At 40.1% G+C, this 19976-nt stretch overlaps 3 protein-coding genes across 3 annotated transcripts; 1 reads left to right on the top strand and 2 right to left on the bottom strand.

The window, feature by feature from the left end:
* Window positions 1–170: 170 nt before the first annotated feature.
* Window positions 171–1193, bottom strand: LOC119658856. Its single transcript, XM_038066609.1, has 2 exons — window positions 831–1193; window positions 171–765 (listed from the first exon to the last, which is right to left on the bottom strand). The coding sequence occupies exons 1-2, from the start codon at window positions 1019–1021 to the stop codon at window positions 387–389; spliced, it is 570 nt and encodes a 189-aa protein (XP_037922537.1). The 5' UTR covers window positions 1022–1193; the 3' UTR covers window positions 171–386.
* Window positions 1194–1327: 134 nt separating this feature from the next.
* Window positions 1328–9236, top strand: LOC119658855 (inhibitor of growth protein 4). Its single transcript, XM_038066608.1, has 3 exons — window positions 1328–1600; window positions 8194–8951; window positions 9016–9236. Exons 1-3 carry the CDS (start codon window positions 1465–1467, stop codon window positions 9220–9222), a joined length of 1101 nt encoding a protein of 366 aa, XP_037922536.1. The 5' UTR covers window positions 1328–1464; the 3' UTR covers window positions 9223–9236.
* Window positions 9237–12262: 3026 nt separating this feature from the next.
* LOC119658854 (leukocyte elastase inhibitor-like) lies at window positions 12263–19602 on the bottom strand. The gene is made up of 5 exons (XM_038066607.1): window positions 19315–19602; window positions 13309–14100; window positions 13027–13253; window positions 12743–12937; window positions 12263–12679 (listed from the first exon to the last, which is right to left on the bottom strand). The coding sequence occupies exons 1-5, from the start codon at window positions 19319–19321 to the stop codon at window positions 12407–12409; spliced, it is 1494 nt and encodes a 497-aa protein (XP_037922535.1). The 5' UTR covers window positions 19322–19602; the 3' UTR covers window positions 12263–12406.
* Window positions 19603–19976: the final 374 nt, after the last annotated feature.

The following is a 19976-nucleotide window of genomic DNA, read 5'->3' as shown; positions in this document are numbered from 1 at the left end:
CTGTTTGACGCTCAACTAGCAAAATGGGGCCATGAACCCAATACTTGACTACAATATTTCGCTAGAATTTGCTGAAATGATGAGGGAGGCAGAGGTGGCTAGAATCCGAAACCGCAAAATTTGGACTTAAGTTCTACCAGTTCAGATTGCGAAGAAAAACAGAATTTGTTGTATCATTTGCGCAATGCAAATTCTATAAAGGTAATTTATTTGCAAATTCTTGGCTATTATATACGACACACACAACTGTGTACATAACAAATGGGTTTTTATAAATGTAATAAAAGAGATCCCAAAAAAAACTATAATTGTAAAAAAAGTCTTAAGGGACCGCCATCACAGCTCTATATTTGAATCGTATGATTGACTGACGTTATTCGAAAAAATTAGCTAGCATTTTCCGACTTAGGATTCATCCTCCACCTTCGGTCCATTTTCAGGCACCTCAACATCAAATTACATTCAATCAGCTCACTAGCTTGCTCAATAATATTAAAAGAGTCCACTCGGATTGCAGGTAAGTATCGCTTTGCCAGCTCCGTATATGCTGAATTTAAGTAGTCGGATGAATTGGTTGCTTCCAAGGCCAACAGTTCAACCATGAGATCTTTTGAAGTTTTCGGGAGAATATTTGCCTCATCATCGATAGTGTCATACAGGACAGCCTCACCGAATACTTCACAATATCTATTTACAGGAATTTTCCCAGATACTAACGTATCGAGCAATACTATTCCAGTGGTACCGTTTGGGATCTGTAGTTGCCTGCAAGTTGTTTTTTTTTTTTAATTTGTAATTTGATTTGTTTTGAAATTACTTTGGATGATTACCTATCGATGCAGTTCATCCTTATATTTTTCAAAGAGTATAACCCAGAATCGCCGCAAGTAGTAATTCCGATGACTGAACATTTTCCATAGTGTAATAAGTGTGGGTACTCGCAAAGTGACAGTTCTTCTACTAACAAGTTTTTATAAAAATCGCAGTATACGGGTTGGTTCTCTTTTAAAAGGACTTCCATGGTTCTGAAAGGTATTCCCGCCTAATAAGTGTCAACGAACTCGATTATAGTTGTTACAGCGGTTCGTATCTTTAAGTTTTTATTAACATCAATAAATTTAACTTAATTGCTATTGTATGTTTTTTTGAGTTATAGTATTAAATATACACCCCAGTACACAGGACACGAGCTGCCTTTTTATTACAACTCTATTTGAAATGCTTTGAGTTGCAGCGTTGTTCTGCTTATCGTAGCAGCTGAATATGGACATTCTCAAAAAATATCGCAACTACAGTGGCTTCTAAAATCGATTCACTCTACTTGTACAAGTCAAAAGTGTTTTCTTTTTTTGCGTTTGTCAAAATAAGTGCCGCGGTGAAAACGGAGCTGGGTTTGCGTTGTTTGATGGCATCGGGGAGAAAGTCTATGAACTAGCTTCAGAGTGATATAGTTTGGTAGTGAAAATGTCGAATCAAGTTGCTGCGGAAGCACTTTATTCCGCAACGTATGTCAAGAATTACTTGGACTCGGTGGAGAACTTGCCTGACGATGTACAAAGGCATTTATCTAGAATTCGGGATATCGACGTTCAGTACAGAGGTACATTCTTTTTGTATATTTAAACAGGATAAAATCGTTCCTTTGCTTGTTTTTTTTCTGGATTATTGCTTAGCGAATTATCTTTTGTGATTGTGGTGAATCTCCAGTCAAGTGAAGGGAGGTTATGTATAAGGAAGGAAGTTGTGATGCGAATGTAGTGCCAGCTGGAGATTTTAATTTTCCGTGCTTGAGGATTAAGCACTATATTATCAAAAAAGGCAACGAATAGCAGCAGGGCTTTTATTACTCCTACGAAAATGTTATTTATATCGAAATGCACAAAGAGTGGTGTACCGTTTATCATCACCATTAATCATCAACAATCGGTATCCGGACTATGCCTGCCTAAATAAGCAACACCAAACATCCCGGTTTTGCCCCGAGGTTCACTAATTCGAGATCCCTAAAAACTGTCTGGCGTCCAAAACTACGCCATTGCTCCATCTCTATCGGTTGTGATTTTCGATCCTAAATAGGAGAAATTTTCAACGGTCTCAAAAATTGTAGTCTCCTATTTTCACTCTTTTCGTTTGACCAGTGCGATTCGATGTTGTTCTTTCTTTTGGTTTTGGCGCTGACTGCCACCATCTACTTCGTCTTGCCTTTATTAATGTGCAGCCGAAGATCTCGTGCCGCCTGCTCGATCTGGATGAAGGTAGACTACATCTCCGGTTGTTCTTCCCATGATGTCAATATCGTTAGCGTAGGCCAGTAGTTTGGTGAACTTGCAGAGGATGGTGCTTCTCGCATTTACATCGACATCGCGAATCATTTTCTCCAGGGTCAGGTTGAAAAGGGCGCATGATAGGGCACCCTCTTGCCTTAGACCGTTGTTGATGTTGAATGGTCTCGAGAGTGATCCTGCTGCCTTTATCTAGCCTCGCAGATGGTCAGATTCAGCTTAGTCAGTCTTATCAATTTCGTTGGGATACCGAATTCTCTCATGGCCGTGTACAGTTTTACCCTGACTATGCTTTAATACCGTTTCTAAGTAACTAAAAATGATTTCGCTTTAATATCAACAGATTCGCAGAAATTGCAAGCGATCGGTTGTCTTTCAAAGGCGGATCAACACTTTGAATCAGGCATTATTGCCTTCAAGAACAGCATACTGGTAGACTGAAAAGTTTTTATGTGGATCCTACAGTATTTGCGGACATTTCATTTTTGAGTTTCGGTTCTAATGATCTTTTGAAGGATTCTTTTTTTTCTGTATGGCGCTATAGTCCGGTGTCTTTGGTCTCACGTAGTCTTCGTTTTCTCATCTTTTCAAACGAGCGAATGTGTAGCTTCCGTTGTCCACTGAGTCCTACCATCTGCTTGAGAAGCCACTGGGATTTTGTCCGTCGTCGATAGGTATTACATGGCCTGCCCCTTGGAGCTTACAAATTTTAATACTGATGGCAGCTTTTGGTTCGTCGTGTAATATACGCAACGCACTGTTGCGAATATTGCATGACCCTGATTGGGCCTAAGATTCTCCTGAGGAATCGGCGGCAGCATTAATTTTTGGCTCACCGGCTTTGTTTATCGTCCACGTCTCGCTTCTGTAACAAAGGAATCAACGTTTTGTATATTGTGAACTTTGCTTTGCTGTGCATATTTTTGAGAATTGATAGTTGGTGTAGAATGTTTCGCTTCCAAAAATGATCCGCCTGTTGATTTCGTCTATTATTTATGTCGTCTCCTTCGAAGCTACAATACTTTAGCGTCGTTTTGTTTGACTGGCGTCTTACTTCTGTTTTGTGTCATGATATTGGTTTTCTTCTCATTTATTCTTAGGTCAACTTCATTTGCTGATCACTTTTGTTGGAACTTCATATTCAAACAATATTTTGTTCAGTACCTAAAGATTGACGAATATTCACGTTATATTCCCAAAACTTCTCCATTATCTACTTCACCGAAAATATCTGATTAGTCCAGGAAATTCCCTGTTGAAATCGTCCCTGGTATTGCTAGCCTTTCGACAGTGAGACCAATGTTTAAGTGCCCAAGAAGTTTGGTCGCCATCCTTATACTCTTTGTTTTGAATAGCTTTGCAGTATTCCACCCCTATCGGCGATTTGTTGTTTCTGAGCGTTTTAAGGGCATTGTTGATTTTTCCGGATGTAGCGGTAGGTGGAGGTGCTTGAATAGTCGCTATTTCTTCGATGCATTGAGATTGTATTCCGGTTTGCGTAGAACTTCGAAATCGATTTTTATTCATTTTTAAGGTTTTGTGTAAAACAAAACCTTATTAAAATCGATTCACTGTCTGTCTGCCACAGGCACTTTTCTCCAAAACGGCTAAACCGATCCGAACGAAATTTGTTGGACAGGTGGGAGCTATGAAATCCCATGCTTACAACTAGTGACACACATGCAAGGGCGGTTTAAAAAATATAGTCAAATGAGTGAGTTGTAAAGTGCGCGAGTAAAGAGTCAAAATGTACACACTTAAAGTGAGACAGGATTCATTTCAGAAACTACCCAAACCAAAAATCCGAAAAAAATCAGCGTGATGCGCTTAGATGAAATCTAGGCCTCAAATTATGTGCCATTTCCATATCTGCTCAAATAAACTTACTAATAGTATATTACCCACTTTTAGAAATTGACTGAAAACTCCCCTTAACTTCATCCTAGGACTACCAACACTGGCAACATAGGGAACAATAACTTGCACACATATGCCAAATTTCATGGAAAACGGGTCATTAACGTTATAGTAGTTTAAACTTTATACTGTTTCTAAAGGAATACAAATAAGATGCTGACGTCATAATTAACGAGAATAATTGACATTCGCGTTAAAGATCTAAATCTATTTCTCCCCAGTCCTTTTTGAGGTTTTGTGTGAAAACTCATGTGAAATCTAAGTCTCGAAAGATGTCTCATTTCGATATCTGCCCAAATAAACTTACTAATAGAATATTATCAACTTTTAGAAATTTACTAAAAAAAAACCCCTTAAGTTTATCCTAGCAGTATTACTGCACCGACATAGAGGACATTATCGTGCATAAGTTATAGTAATTCAAACTTATCAATTTTGCGCCAATTAACTGCATCATAGATGCTGACGTCGTAATTAACGAGAATAATTGACATTCGAGTGAAATATTAAAATTCCATTCATGAAGAATCTACTTCTCCCCAGCCCTTTTTAAGGTTTTGCGTAAACACAAAACCTTATTAAAATCGGTTTACCGTCTGTCTGTCTGTTTGTCTGTCTGTCTGTCTGTTTGTCTGTCCGTCTGTCTTTTTTTTTTTTTTTTTTTTTTCTGTCTGTCTGTCTGTCTGTCCGTCACACGCATTTTTCTCGGAAACGGTTACAGCGATTGACACCAAATTTGGTAAAAAGGTGGGAACTGTGAACGCTCACGCATACAATGAGTTACATCCTCTTACGTCGAATTTAAGGGGGGGTCCCCATACATGCAAAAGGGGGGTGTAATTTTTTTTTTCATCAAATATAGTCATATGGGGTATCAAATTAAAGGTCTCAGTTAGTACTTTTCGAAAACGGTCTTAGTTTTGACATTTGTTGGAGAGGTGGGGAGTGCGGGGGGTTGAAAGTGACCATTCCTTTACGGGGGCCATTCTCAGAAACTACCCAACCGAAAAATCTGAAAAAAATCAGTGGGCTGCCACTATATGGTGCCTAGGCTCCGAAATACCTTCCACACTGATATCTGCACAAATAAAGTTAATAATAGTATATTACTCTAATTTTTAGTAATTCGCTGCAAAACCCCCCTTAAGTTCATGCTAGGACCATGAAATTTCGCAACAATATAGGGTGTAACATAGAGCATGATGTTACCAAGTTTGGTGGAAATCGCACTATTGCTAACAAAGTTATAATACGTCAAAGTTGTCGCTTCTTTGCAAATTCAAGGCTATAAATGTCAATATCATCCGAAAGTGGATATTCTCACATAATATTGTATATGCATATATTACGTGCTACGTACTAAGAAATGCACAAAACCTTTCGTACCTGAAGCGTCCAGCTTCCGGTTTCCCGACTTGTTTGTATCTGTTGTAGGTTAAGTTCTTCACATTTGCAAATAATATTAAACTCCAATAAAGTGTGAACCATGTGAGGTTGACTGTTATCAATACAGTACTTTCCATCAAATGATTTGAAATCGTTTTTTAAAAAATAGAGGACAATGGAATTTTTAGCTGGCCGGAACTGTCATGCACTCATCGCTCCTCACATAGGGAAACACAAAACCTTTTATACCTGAAACGTCAAGCTTCCGGTTTCCTGACTTGTTCCGATAAGATTTCGCGTTTCGTCTGCAAAATGTGGTTCTGGGTGGAATTCTCTTCTCACTCCTGTCGTCAAGTTTTAAGCGGATCATAAATGATGTCCTTTAAAATGATCGTTCAATCTGCAGATCTCACCATTTATATGTCTACGTTTCTTCTGTCTGTAGCTCTTGTCAGGGATACGTCTTAGCTCTACATATTTGTCTTGTCTGACTCTGACATCGCGTTTTCACACTGGTGGCCTGCAGATACTCCTCGCCAAAAAATTCATTCTTTTCGCGCCTGGGTTTCTTTGTAGTCATCTTGATTGCAGCTTTGAACTGACTTCATTTCACGTCAATGCTATTGATTTCCTGTTGTCGGTTTTGGGTATGCAGGATGTGTTTTTTTAACGCTCCGATATATTTCGATGCCATTTCTTCGTTCTAGAGCTTTCCCCGTGGTATTAACGCATGTCAAGAATGTAAAGTAAAGTGAGGTATACATTTTTGTGGATCCTCCGGTGAGGGAAACAAGTCTATGAAACTGTTATGTTTCTGCCGCAAGCCAATTCTATGAGCCTGATTGATCCGTAACTTCGTTGCTCTGTCGCTTAATGTAGATGGGGCCGATGCAATGACCCAGCAGACTGAGAACCTTGACTTGTTGGTATTGATCTTCAGTCCAACTCTACTTGCCCCTCTGTCCAAATCCGAAGCCATTTGGCTAAGGTCTTTGACCCGGTGAAAGAGCAAATAGATGCCATCGGTGTGTAGTCGAGTTGTTTTAGGAAAGATGTCATGGCCATTGAATTCCTCCATGTGACATATATCGCTCTGGTAATAGTTATTAGTTTATCCGGAATGACCCCTCTGCGTAGAGCACATCAGATACATTCCCTGCATATGCTGTCGATAGCTTTCCCGAAATGGATGACGGTCAGTCGAGGAGAGGATGGCTGAAGAGCAGGCGAGGCGAGGATTTAACTCCGCGCACTGCTTCAAAATGAACCGTAGGCTGTTGACGTAGCCAATGCAAGAGGATTCAGACCGGAAACCAAGCGCAAGCAAAGCGGTACACGCTTTTGAAATCATCACATTCTGCAGCATCTTCTACTACTCTGACCAGGGTAATAACAAGTTTCCTTTTGTTACGGCACAAACTATGTTGAACTTCCCGGGATTTCGCAATGTATTGGAGTTACGGCATGCCGCCAGCACTCGCAGCGGTCAACAGTTTCTTCAACCCCTGCCCTTTCGAAACGAGAAGTGGCTGCCAATTATTATCGATATTATCAGATGGGTTACTCAGTGTATCTGCTGTCCGACACTTAAGAAATCTCTCCCACTGTCGAGTGGCAGCTAGATCATACAAGTGATCGTTTTTGAACTTGGGGGTCGGAGGGTCAAAGTGCGACGATTAGATGTTGATCCCTTTCGAGGCCGATGTCAGCGCTTGTCTCGCTATGCACATCTAGGAGGTAACTCCTAAACCGACGCCTGATGGCAAAGTGGTCATTCCGATTGCTCGTACGATGTTAATCGGTTGAAACCCAACTGATCTCATGACAGGTTCTGTGTTTGAACCACGTGCCACCAATAAGGACGCGGTGGAAACTGCAGAAATCCACGAACCTCGCACCATTATCGATACGGTCGCCAAGGCCGTGTTTTATCATCATATGTTCGAGCAAATTGTTGTTAGAGTCTTTAGTAAACCTCCCCTGAACTGTATGTAATTGCTCATAGAAAGTATCTTTCTCCATTATATCGAAAGTCTCCGTTCTTGCAGTGCACGATTGTGATGCTTCTTAACCTGTACCAGAATCTTCCAGTTAGAAGTCTGTCAGAAACAGGCTTCCAGGTCAAGAGAGCGTACCAGAAGCAAACTCGTTCGCTTGAATTGAAATGTTATCGAGGAGCGTGCACACATTCCAGAAACCAATCGTAGTCCACTTTCGATATTCAAAAGTCTTCGTCTTGAGGTCAGTTCCTATCCGCGGCGTTTTTGATGTTTCGGTAGCAATAATGTTACGAAATTCGCAGGTTGCTAGCCCACAAATTTCTGTGCCTTTTACGACAATCAGGGAGGACTTTGAGTGCATTCTTAAGCCCCAACTCACAGGGTATTGCCTGTAGGAGGGAGTTAGACTTGTACCAATAAAATCGAATATACATTCGGTCGCTTCCTCAAAACAATCCTTACAATCAAATCAATTGGAAAGTTATAGTATGGTATTCCTTCTAAGCATCGAAATTTGCTAGCCTTTGAAAATTAATAATGAACAAATTGGTTGGAAGTTTGACAGAGAATTTGTGTTTATTCGTTTTTTTTCTTCGTATCTTACTAAGGTCATTTGCGCGACGTAGATCATTACTATGAACAGTGGCGTAGCGCATCGTCAGCTACTTCTGAGGCTTCTGGAAGTAAACGAGTCCGATCGTATATGGCTAGAATACAGCAAAACCTAATCGCTGCACAAGAGTTGGGTGATGAAAAGTTGCAAATCGTCAATCAACTTCAAGAACTTATCGATCAAAAAACCAGACAATTGGATGTGGACTTTAAAAATCTGGATTATGGCAAGGAAGAACAAATAGCTGAAGTTGTTCAAAAAGTACCGCGGCCAGCAACGCCGGTTACGCAGGCTCCGCTCAGCACTAAAGTTGAGAACCAATCATTTCCTTTGGCTCAACAAAATCCACAACGTGGCAGCACTCCAACTAATCAGTCTTCGGAAAAGTCATCAAACAATAACAGCACAGAGCGTTCCAACAAACGATCACGAAGACCACGCAATGAGGCGAACAACACTTCTGCCACGGATCCTGGATCGCTTGTGGATAACAATACAACAAATGAATCGGTTACGCAATCTAAGCAGAACAACAACAGTAGTGCAGGTCAAGGCAATAACTCAGTATCATCGAGTGGTACAACTCAGAAGAAAGGTTCCAATTCCGGCGGAGGTGGTGGAAAGAAGAAGAAAAGAAAAGCTCGCGGTCAAGCTAATAACAATCAGACTAGTGTACGAGACACACGTGGAGATACTCCGCCTCAAGAAGAGCCAATTGATCCAGATGAACCAACTTATTGTCTTTGTGATCAGGTGAGAAAGATACAAACTTCTGACAATAAAATATTCAACATTTACCTTTTTTTACTTTTCTCAGGTATCGTTTGGTGAGATGATCCTTTGCGATAATGATTTGTGTCCTATTGAATGGTTCCATTTCTCCTGTGTTTCTCTTGGTTCCAAGCCTAAGGGAAAATGGTATTGTCCTAATTGTCGTGGTGATCGTCCGAATGTAATGAAGCCAAAAGCTCAATTTTTGAAAGAGCTCGAAAGATATAATAAAGAGAAAGAGGAGAAAACCTAATGGAAGCAACTTAACATCCAATTTGCCATTTTATTTTAGATTTCGGTTTTTATATATATTAAGAGTATATATTATAAATAAAAAGTATTTGATTTTATATTCTTTGATTTTAAAACATGCAAAGAGGGGATTTAACATTTTTTTCACCGGGTATAGTCGTGTAGGGTATCAAATGAAAGGCCTCGATTGGTACTTTTCGAAACTGATATTAGTTTTGGCATGAATTGCAAAGTGCGCGAGTAAGGAGTCAAAATGTACGCACTTAAAGTGAGACAGGACGCATTTTTAGAAACTATCCAACTCAAAAATTCGAAAAAAAATCAGGGTGGTGCGCTTAGATGAAATCTAGATCTCAAAATATGTCCTATTCCGATATCTGCTCAAATAAACTTACTAATAGTATATTACTAAATTTTAGAAATTGACTGAAAGCCCCCCTTAAATTCATGCTAGGACTACCAAATTACCAAATTGTTTCGGCCGGCCTTTTGGTCGCTTACCCTTGACTTCGATGTTCAGACCAATATTGGCAAGTGAGTTCTCGTTAGCGCGAATTACGTAACCACAGCATTAACGCCACTCGAAGTTGCAACATCTTAGTTACCCCAAAACGCCGTTCATTGTCTTTTATAGTCGGCCAACACTCAGAACTATAGAGAGCGGCACACGGACGACTTCGCGGTAAATTTCAGATTTGAGACGTTCGCTAATACGTCGATCACAAAAAACACTAGTTGGGGAATGTCACTTCATCCATGTTGCGTTAATCCGTCCAGCAATTTCATTACACAGCTCTCCATTGGCTAATAGCATTGACCCGAGATATTTAAATCGTTCCGTTCTGAGCAGGTTACTGCCATTGACAGAACTGAGCGATCTAAATATCTCGAGTCGACACCGATAATGAGAAGAAAAAGTATTGATGACAAAATTCAACCTTGCAACCTTCTAATGTTTTACCTCGATGCACCAGCTATTAATTTGGCTAGAAAGCTCCTCATGTATAGAGCGTTTCAGATACACGCAGCGGGGTTAACAGCATTCGAAATTTATTTCGAATGTTGCGAATGCGAGCGGACAGATGACGCCACCGGCGTCTCCACTCAGTTTAGACCTCGCCACAGGAGTGGAGAGCAGAGTGCCATGACTTGACGGCAGGACGTAAAAAAAGAAAAACATAGAGAGTCTTCCGTCAGCCGTCAGATGAAATAAATATAATCAGATTTATTAATTATGTAATATAACTGTAATTTAACAAAAAAAAGAAACGACTAACAAGATAATTAATTTGGAATTATAATGTATTGAATTTATCAAGAAATTATTAAATATATATAACTATAATATATTAAATACATTATAAAGTCATGTACAACTCGAACATTTGAAGTCATTAAAATTACCAATCGGATAGTAAATGCTATTAACAGTACATCCTATACGAGCTCAACAAATTAGAGAGGAGCTCTATCGTTTCAAAAAGTTTCAAGACGAAATACTTGTACACTCCCTGTACAAGTTGTCAAAATGGATGAAAAGAGGAGTGGTGTTCTACACTACACACATAGTTCTCCAATGATTCGAAGGGTGTTAATGCGTCGGTAAAGGAGGATTCCGAGAAGAGCTCTCTGTTGATCAAGCTTTCGAGGATTATTTTGGCTATTATCTTTACGACGGCAGGGAGCAAGCAAATACCCGTACAATTGTTGCGCTAAATGCGGTCACCTTTTTCGGAATTTTAACAATCATTCCCATCTTCCATTCATCCGGAAAATTTTACCGAATAATCAACGCAATGCACTTCACGTACCTTGCGTTGTAATAGTGTTTTAGGGCATTGTTTTCACCTTCGCTCGCAGTCATCAAAAGAACACTCATCTGCCTCCACGATTCCGTAATCAACAAGGTCTTGTGAAATATTTTTGGGATGTGGTCGACAGCTTCATCCGCACCATCTGCTTTTGATGGCGGCCCAGTGCTCATCAATATTCTTGGGCGGGTTTCCCAACCACTGGACTGCAGCGGATCGTGGTTCCTGTATTGAATTTGGGTGCAAGCGAACATTAGATGATGATTCCTTTTGGGATGTTACGCGGATTCAAATTCCAATTTCTAAATCTACTGCTCACCGCGATATGCTCGAACCCAACTGATCTTGTGGAAAGCTCTGTGCCGCCGATGACAAGATGGTGAAAGTTGTGAAAATTTATAAACCTCTCTTCGTTGTTGTTACTACTCAAGATTCTGCCGCAATCGCCACGCTATGAGAGTGCGTCTTGCGGTAGTCGTCAGCAACATAAGCAACAGTCCGACACCGGATTCTGGTGTATTGCCACTAGACTTCCCAGAGTACAAAAGCACAGTGTCATAAGGGGGAGAGGAGTATTCTCCAAGGTCTCACCATCTTATTTCGTTTGGCCTCAGAAAGTTCTGCCTACATTGCTGGAATTCGTTCTTAAGTTGGGGAAAAGAACAATTCTGGGGGTCCTCGATACTGTTATCGATAAAGGCGCACATTCCAGACACCAATCATAAACCATTTTCAGTAGGCAAAAGTCATAGCTGTGAGGTCGGTCCTGATGAATTGATTAAAAAGCGTGACAATGAACAGGGTAACCCTCAAGACAAAACGGTGTTTCTATTGTTGAGAAGGCTGCGTAGAAGGATTTGCATTTTCAGTGTCTAGTCTTAAGGGAATTATGAAGAGTTAAAATGTTTCTGCGAGCACTGGCGAAATCGGAATCATAAAATGGGCTGTGATGGAATGTGAGCATGGTTAAAGTGCTACTAAATATACTCTTTTGGTGTTCGTTAACAGGGGTTGGGTTGATCATTTTGTTTAGTGTAAGGATCTAAGAATGACTAGGTGAAGACTCGAAAGTAACAATGAGAAGTCTCTGGTAGTTTTAATACATTTCCGCGATTAAAGAGTGGAAAAATTCGAGCCAATGAATTGGAAGTTTAGGCGTGTTGCAGTCTTCATGGTGTCCATGTTGCATATTGGGGCTAGTGAAAAGTTAAGAAAGAATAAAACAATGCATATATGTATATCACTAACTATTTATTCTACATATTTAAGTGGTGAAATAAGATGATACTAAATGCAAACCTTTTTAGGCATGAAAAGCTTAGATGGTTATGCAGTCATGATTATGCATATATGTGTATAGAGACGATACTAATCCTAAGGGTTATAAACTTTACTAATGAATATCGGAATCTCGCTCGTTTTATCAAAAATTATTGCTAAAAATGGACGATCGACTACAATAACTTCCTCAACATTCATATCGGCACTCAGTGGTATCAAAAGGGAGACTGTTGCCGCTGCTGCTGTTGTGCCATTCTCGTCTACTTTCAGCACTGCTTGCTGCAGGATATCGCTAACCTTGGGATCATCATTTAGTCCAAAATATGGCAGCTTTGCATTTATTGTGAACAGGTCGGTAATTTGAAGCTAAGGAATATTGAGTTGATAAACTAATCGTTTTTACATATGAAGAATTTAAACTTATCTTACCTTGAGAAGTGTATTCAGAATTGAAGCCTGAGATGAAATGCTGAACTTCGGCATCTTTACCGTGACATGTTCTGGTTTTGTGTCACGTAAACCGTCCCAGATTGTATCTAGGGTTTCTAGTGTGAATGCTCTGATAAATTCGTCTAATGTGAATTGCTTGTCTGGAAGTAAAATGACCATGGAATACGCGTTGTTCTGGAATAGATATTGGTTAAAGCACGAATTTCAAGAAAAATGTTATAGATTTTGAGGGCCCCTCATGGAGTCATATTACAAACACTAACCTCATATGGTATTTCGATAAACCTTCCGGTAATTTGACCACCAGCAGCAATACGATCCCAAACGAGGTCCGCCTTCAATTGCATGAATGGGACGGATTTTTCAATCATTTTTCCTGCATGGAATGCATGGAACGGTTGCAGTTCAATGGGGTTGAACTTATACTTCCATGTGCTATGGAAATAAATTGCGGATGCCAAAACCATTTCCACGTATTTGATATCATATGCTATTCAAAGAAATAGTTAGCTGCGAATGAAAAATTGGATACTTTAGAAGCTTACAATCACTCAGCAACTTAGGTATCTGCCCATGAGTAGCATCAGAAGCCCATTTATTGATATGAGCTCGCGTTGTTGCGTCCTGTCTGAATTGTACAGGTACAATATCGACACCTGCTCTTTGAGCTTGATTTACAAAAGATTGATTCAAATGTTCGCTTGCATCAACAAATATCCCATTGGCAATTTCCAATTGAGCATTCGATTTTCCAGACCCGCTTTTCAGTAGCTGTAGAACCTCATTGGTGTTAATTCGTCCAATGGCATCCTGGATTTGCCTTCGGGTTTGGCCAGCGGCGGCTTTTTGCAAAATTGATAATTGCAATTGAATCATGATAGGACTTAGAACCAAATTATCAAAATCGTTGGGTAGTTTCAAACCCCTGAAAACCCTCCAGGAGAAATGATCTACTGCCCTTCGAATATCTGGTCTTTTCCCTTTCTTTTGTGATGGTCGTTCATTTGCATGGAAATTCATTTGAGGATTAATCGGTGCAGCTGTGATTGGAGCTCTTGTAGTTCGAGGTCTAGATTTATCCGGAATGGGTTGATTCGATCCCCTGTTTCTGTCGGCATTATCCCAAACAGGTTGGCTTTCAGTTGAAGGGAAATATACTCTTCGATCTGCTACCCTTGAAATTGCTTCATCTGGTCGGGCACCTTCCCGGTAGATATTCTGATAATATTCGTTTTCAGGTGAAGGTCTACCTGGGTAATCTTTCGCATAGTAGATGCTTTGGGCATCAACCAAAAATAAATGCTGGTACAATGTGCAGACCGCAATTACTAGAAAGGCTGGAAGTAATAATATTATATTTAAATGAAAAATAAATTGGGTTATCTTACATATTGATAATACGTTGCCTAGGTTGTCGGTAGACATTGGGTAGGAGAATTAGAAACTAATGATCCTTGCATATGTTCTAAAGAGGCATTGTAGAAGCTTGTGACTCTCATTTTAAATTCACTTTTATCTACCTGCATTAGTTATTTGAAAGCCAGTTTAAGGGGGTCATCCCGTGTGTCGGATCCGCGGAATCGAATTTTTTTTTGGCATGAATTGCATCTAGATATAATGTAGAAGATATGGGCAAAGTGATTTTTTGATATTCGGAGTGTTCGGATATTATAGTGTTAAACATGTAATAAGTCGCATGCCAGATTTATGTCGATCGTCGTAATAAAGCGCGTATTTATCGGTCCGAATGACGTTCGAATGACTTCACTAAAAGGACAAGAATTGAAGTCAAGGTTGTACCTGTGTTTCTTGAAGAAAGCTAAGGTTTATCGACTAGGTATAGCAAATTAATGACCAGTTAAGATTTTATGGCTTAAAATCACATTCTACTTTTTAAATGCGTTTTTCTCGAAACCGCATATTGAAAATCTGCTGCATCATAGCTCAAAATCTATCCAACGAAATTCGGTGAAAGTTTCACGACTTATTCAGAACATATTTCTACGGTCCGCAAAGTAGGATAATTGTGATTCATTCAGTAGTTTTTTTTGTTCAATAAAGAAGCCTTAAAAAAACACCAAACTTCACAAAAAAAGTTTAACACGGCACCAAAAATTTAGCTTTTAATATTTTTTAATAATCCTAGTTTGCGGGCTGTAGTTAAGTCTGCACGTTAAAATGCCGTTTACATTTTTTTGCTTTAAGATGAACGCAGCGCTCTCTAGCGTGGCAGCAGAAAAATACCTTTTTTTGAAGATGGGTGTATAAATTGCTCTGTATTTCACTAATGAATTGTGCTATCGGGCTGGAAAAATGACCACGCATGCTCAAGATAGTAATAAATATATGGTGAAAAATTTGTATTTGTATCTTTATCCGGTTCTTCACAAAAAAGTTCTAGAAAAAGCCGTAAAACGAACTTCACACAGGATGACTCCCTTAAGGCATAATGAAGAGCTAAAGCGCCAGAGGGGGGCGGGGGGAGGGCAAAAAAAATTGCATAGTTGTCTACTGTCAACTAGAAAGGCGGAATTGTTCTTTACAATAGGAAAAGGAGTTGAAATCGACTAGTAGTGAAGCTCTGGAGAAGCGACTATCAACATACATTTGCATATCAAAGCAAATATAAGAAATGTAGTTTCTCTCACTGATATTGCTGTTGTACTTCGTTCAATAAGGAAGAGAAGACATTTCCGCGGTTGCTGAAGTCAGGATATTGATAGGTAGTCGATGGTATTTGTTAAAACGTTAGCTGTGACTGTGAATGTACATTGGTGATAGCTTGTACCAAGGATATTCAAACTAGTTCAGCTTTGCGAATTGCCAGAAGAAATAAGAATTCCTTAGTTATGATATTTTTTGTGTTTGCGCATGTAAAGAACTTTAGCAGTTAAAAGTTCAATTATGGACTATTTTTCCAGACCCTTTTGTACAAATAGTTCCTGTTACAAAAAACCTTGATCATTTTCATCAACGGTGCGACGTATCCAATCTAGGCTTGCCTTAGTAAGAAACTCCTGACCTTCCGGTTTTGCGTGGAGGTTCCCAATTCGATATTCCTGGCGTCCTGGCTTATGCCATCGCTCAATCCGAGGCAGGGTCTCCCATGTCTCCGTTTTCTTTTTCTACCAAAGATAGATAAATATAGATATTACCACTATGGATCGCGTGAAGTGACCCGCCCACTGCAACCTATTGACTTGTATTTTATCCACAATCAGACAATAGTGGTATCGTTCATAAATGTTGTCGCTATAAGCCACGGAAACAGCCATCCTGATGTAAGGGACAAATAATTCTTTAAAGAGTTCTTCTCTCGAACGCGGCTAAGAGTTGACATTTTTTTGCTAAGAACCTAAGTGTCCGAGGAATACATGAGGACTGACAAGATCGTGTAAGTAAAAGCTTTGACCTTATGATGAGTCGCAAGAGGGAAATCTGATTTTCGACAGAATGGGCATATTGGAGCGATGGGATGAGTACTTTGATGAACTACTGAACAACCAGAACATCGGCGAGTAGGAGGCTTCGCCAACTGAAGATAACGGACAAATACTGCCACCACCAAATATAGAAGAAACAGTCCGTGCAATTTATTGGCTTAAAAATCATAAGTCGCCAGGAGCCGATTCAATATTATAATATGGAGGCGACCAATTACACCAAGTGGTTCATCAACTTGCGCTGAAGGTGTGGGACAGCGAATCAATGCCTGACAACTGACAAAGAGGCATTATCTGTCCCATGCATAAAAAGGGAGATATCACACAGTGCAGCAATTATAGAGGTATCACGGATAACCCCATACGCCGGATAACCCCATACGCCTAGAACATCATTGGCCTATACCAAAGAGGCTTCACTCCAGACAAATCAGCAACAAATCAGATTTTCTCTCTGCGGCAAGCGATGGAAAAACCGTGAGAATATGCACATCAGTTGCACCATCTTTTCATCGGCTTTAAAGCCGCCTATAATAGCATAGCCAGGGTAAAACTGTACACGGACATGAGAGAATTCGGAAGCGCAACGAAATTTATAAGACTGACTAGGCTGACCCTGACCAATGTGCGAGGCCAGATAAAAGCAGCAGGATCACTCTCAAGATCATTCGACATCAACAACGGTCAACGACAAGGGGGTGCCCTATCATGCGTCCTCTTTAACCTGGGGCGGAGAAAGTGATCCGTGATGCTGAGGTAAATGCGAGGGGTACGATCCTCTTTAAATCCATCCAACTACTGGCCTATGCTAGCAATATCGATATCATGGGAAGAACGACCCGAAACGTACAAACTGCCTTCATCCAGATCGAGTAGACGGCGCGAGATCTTGGGTTTCACATGGTGGCAACATCAGCACCAAAAACCAACCAACCAACAGCATCGAACCGCACTGGTCAAACGGGAAGAATAAAGATAGGAGGCTACAACTTTGAGACCGTTTATAATTTCTCCTATCTAGGGTCGAAAATCACAACCGATAACAGCTACAATGATGAAATCCGCGCACGGTTGTTGGCAGCCAACAGAGCCTATTTCAGCTTACAAAAACTGTTTCGCTCGAAATGTCTCGCCATAGGGTCAAAGCTCTTACTGTACAAGACTATGATCTTGCCAGTCCTCATGTATTTCTCGGAAACTTGGGTTCTTAGCAAGAAAAATTGCGAACTCTAGGCCACGTTCGAGAGAAGAATCCTCTGAAGAATTTTTGGCCCCCTACATGAGGATGGACGATTCCGTAGTCTACATAACGACGAAATCTATGAGTGGTACCATGACCGTCAAATTGTGGATAAAATCCGGCTCAATTAGTTACGGTGGGCGGGTTACTTAATCCGTATGGATGAGGATGATCCAGTCGGGAAAGTCTATAAGGGCAATATCTATGGTAGAAAAAGAAGACGAGGCAGACCCTGCCTGAGATGGAGCGCCGGCGTTGGTCAGGACGCCAGACAGCTTTTAGGGATATCGAATTGGTGGACCTCGGCGCAAAATCGGGATGTCTGTAGTTCCTTATTAAGGCAGGCCTAGACCGGATACCGGTTGTTGCGCCGTTGATGATGATGAATATGAAAATAGGTTTCTTTTTCCTTTTCCTTACTTCATCGTTCATAAGTTATATACGTAGATTATAAAGTGGCCTGTGAATTTTCACAGTTTTTAAGAAGGATAAAGTTTGGCGAAAATCATGTTGACAAATTGAACAAAAGTTAAACTCTGAATTGCTGCTATTATCAAATCAGACTTTTTGGCATGATGTGAGGTGTTTAATGGTATTCATATGAAAGTATTCACCTTTGCCATAATCACGTTACTGGCAGTAAAATGCACGAGGCAGAGTAGATGATACTAATCAAATAGGGTGGTTGGGAATTCTACATTATCCGTAGTGAAATACCCATGTAGTCACGACTCGAAGATAAATAACCGGATTCTTACGTTGCATCCATGCTTGCAGCTATTATGACTCACTCAGCCTAACTACTTCGTCTCTGCTAACTTTGCTATATATCAATGGCGACATGTTTCGAGAAAGTCTTACGATTATTATGTTCTTGTTTTTCTTATAAGGAATGTAATGGAAAAGGGGTATATGGCGATGCACTCTATTGCTGGGAATGTTGGAAGCATTGGGAAAACCAGCAAATGATTCAACCAGACTAAACAAAATTTGAATAGATAACCATCGTCACCTCGATTTAGCTCTATAAAATTAGTTTCGCGAAAACAAGAAAATATTTGCGAATGTTAATTCAGAAACTCGTCTTTTCTGGTGGTCAGTCAGGTAGCACCAGCTTATCAACAGTTTCCTAATATATTAGTAATTCCAGGATGTTTTCATTTGGGCTAGGCTAACCAAGCAAATTCTATCCAGATGGATTTTACTGTTGCTACTTATTTTTAGTGAGCCCATGGCTCAGAACGTTGATACTTGTTATTTATCACATGTTCTGTTGTCTAGTAATGGACCCCGAAATTTTCGGGAAAGCAGCTACATTCCACTGAAGTACGAAAAGTAGAATTTGGACCTAATTTAATTTTCAATTTGTTGTTTTTCATTCGGAATGCAAAAAGTCGAGAACACATGAACCATTCGAAATGGACATCACCAGCCCACAATGCGAAAATACGGGGCTTAAAGACACTAGTATGGCTGCGATAACCTGTTTGGCGTAAAAAGACAATTATTTTATATTTTTCTATACTCGGATAAGCTGTTGGTAAGTCGGATCTAGGATGTTTCATGGGGAAAAATCAACAGTTTAGCTTTGCCCGAATGCAAGTATAATTAGGGCAAAGGTGACCAGGGAGCTGGTTTAGAGATTAAAGATAACCTTAGAGTAAACAAAACAGAACCCACGTCGCAAATTATTCACTCATAACTCCTCTGATAACACTCGCGGGTCCTAACTTGTTTCACAAGTTAGCTGGAAATTGAGTTGTTCAAAGAACTTGTTTGAAACTCAGGCCAGAATTTCACGAGTCCACTTAGTTGATAGTTACCGGAACGTAGCATAAAACTAGATGTTAATTGAAATAAGTACGTACCTTTCATAGTGCTGCGGATTACCGAACTATTACGGTTAGAACTTTTTCTAAACTACCAATACTAGCTTCGTTCACTCTAGGTCGCTCCTATCTACACTGAGGCGTTGCACTGCTCAGAACTAACTAATTGCGGTATGGGTATCTGTAAGTCAATACTTGTCTAAGCTTTCATCTCAGTCGAAGATACGATGACGCACTGGGAATTACCGTTCTGTTAAGAATGGCTGAGAAAAAGTTAATGATAGTTAGCTAGAGAAAAAGCCCGCGAACTTGAGATCTCAGCAAATTTCGTAGTATGACCATGGATTTTCAATACCAGCGCTGTTCTTTACAGGTTAGAAGGGATAATGGGAGACGGTGCAGCATGACAGAATACTTTCTTAAAAATGCTTAGTACGAGGTCAGACTCCCGCTGGCGGCTTTTCATGCTGTTCCTCAGAATAGTTCTCTCTAGCTTTTGTGCTTAAACAGTTGAAATTTCACCATGTTTACGACAAAGCTCGCAGATCATGTGGAGGTACACTGGGCGGCGAGTGGGTATTGGAATGTATTTTAAAACCAGTTATTGGATATTTGCAAATCGGAGTAATGCATGACCAATGACACGGAATGATACAGACAGGGTCAGAAGAGTTTGCTCGTAAATTTTTCGGGAGTCCGTT

The sequence above is a fragment of the Hermetia illucens genome, chromosome 6, assembly GCF_905115235.1.
Source record: "Hermetia illucens chromosome 6, iHerIll2.2.curated.20191125, whole genome shotgun sequence".
NCBI lineage: Eukaryota > Metazoa > Arthropoda > Insecta > Diptera > Stratiomyidae > Hermetia > Hermetia illucens.
The sequence above is the reverse complement of the archived record's forward strand: the minus strand, read 5'-3'. Positions and strand labels throughout refer to the sequence as shown.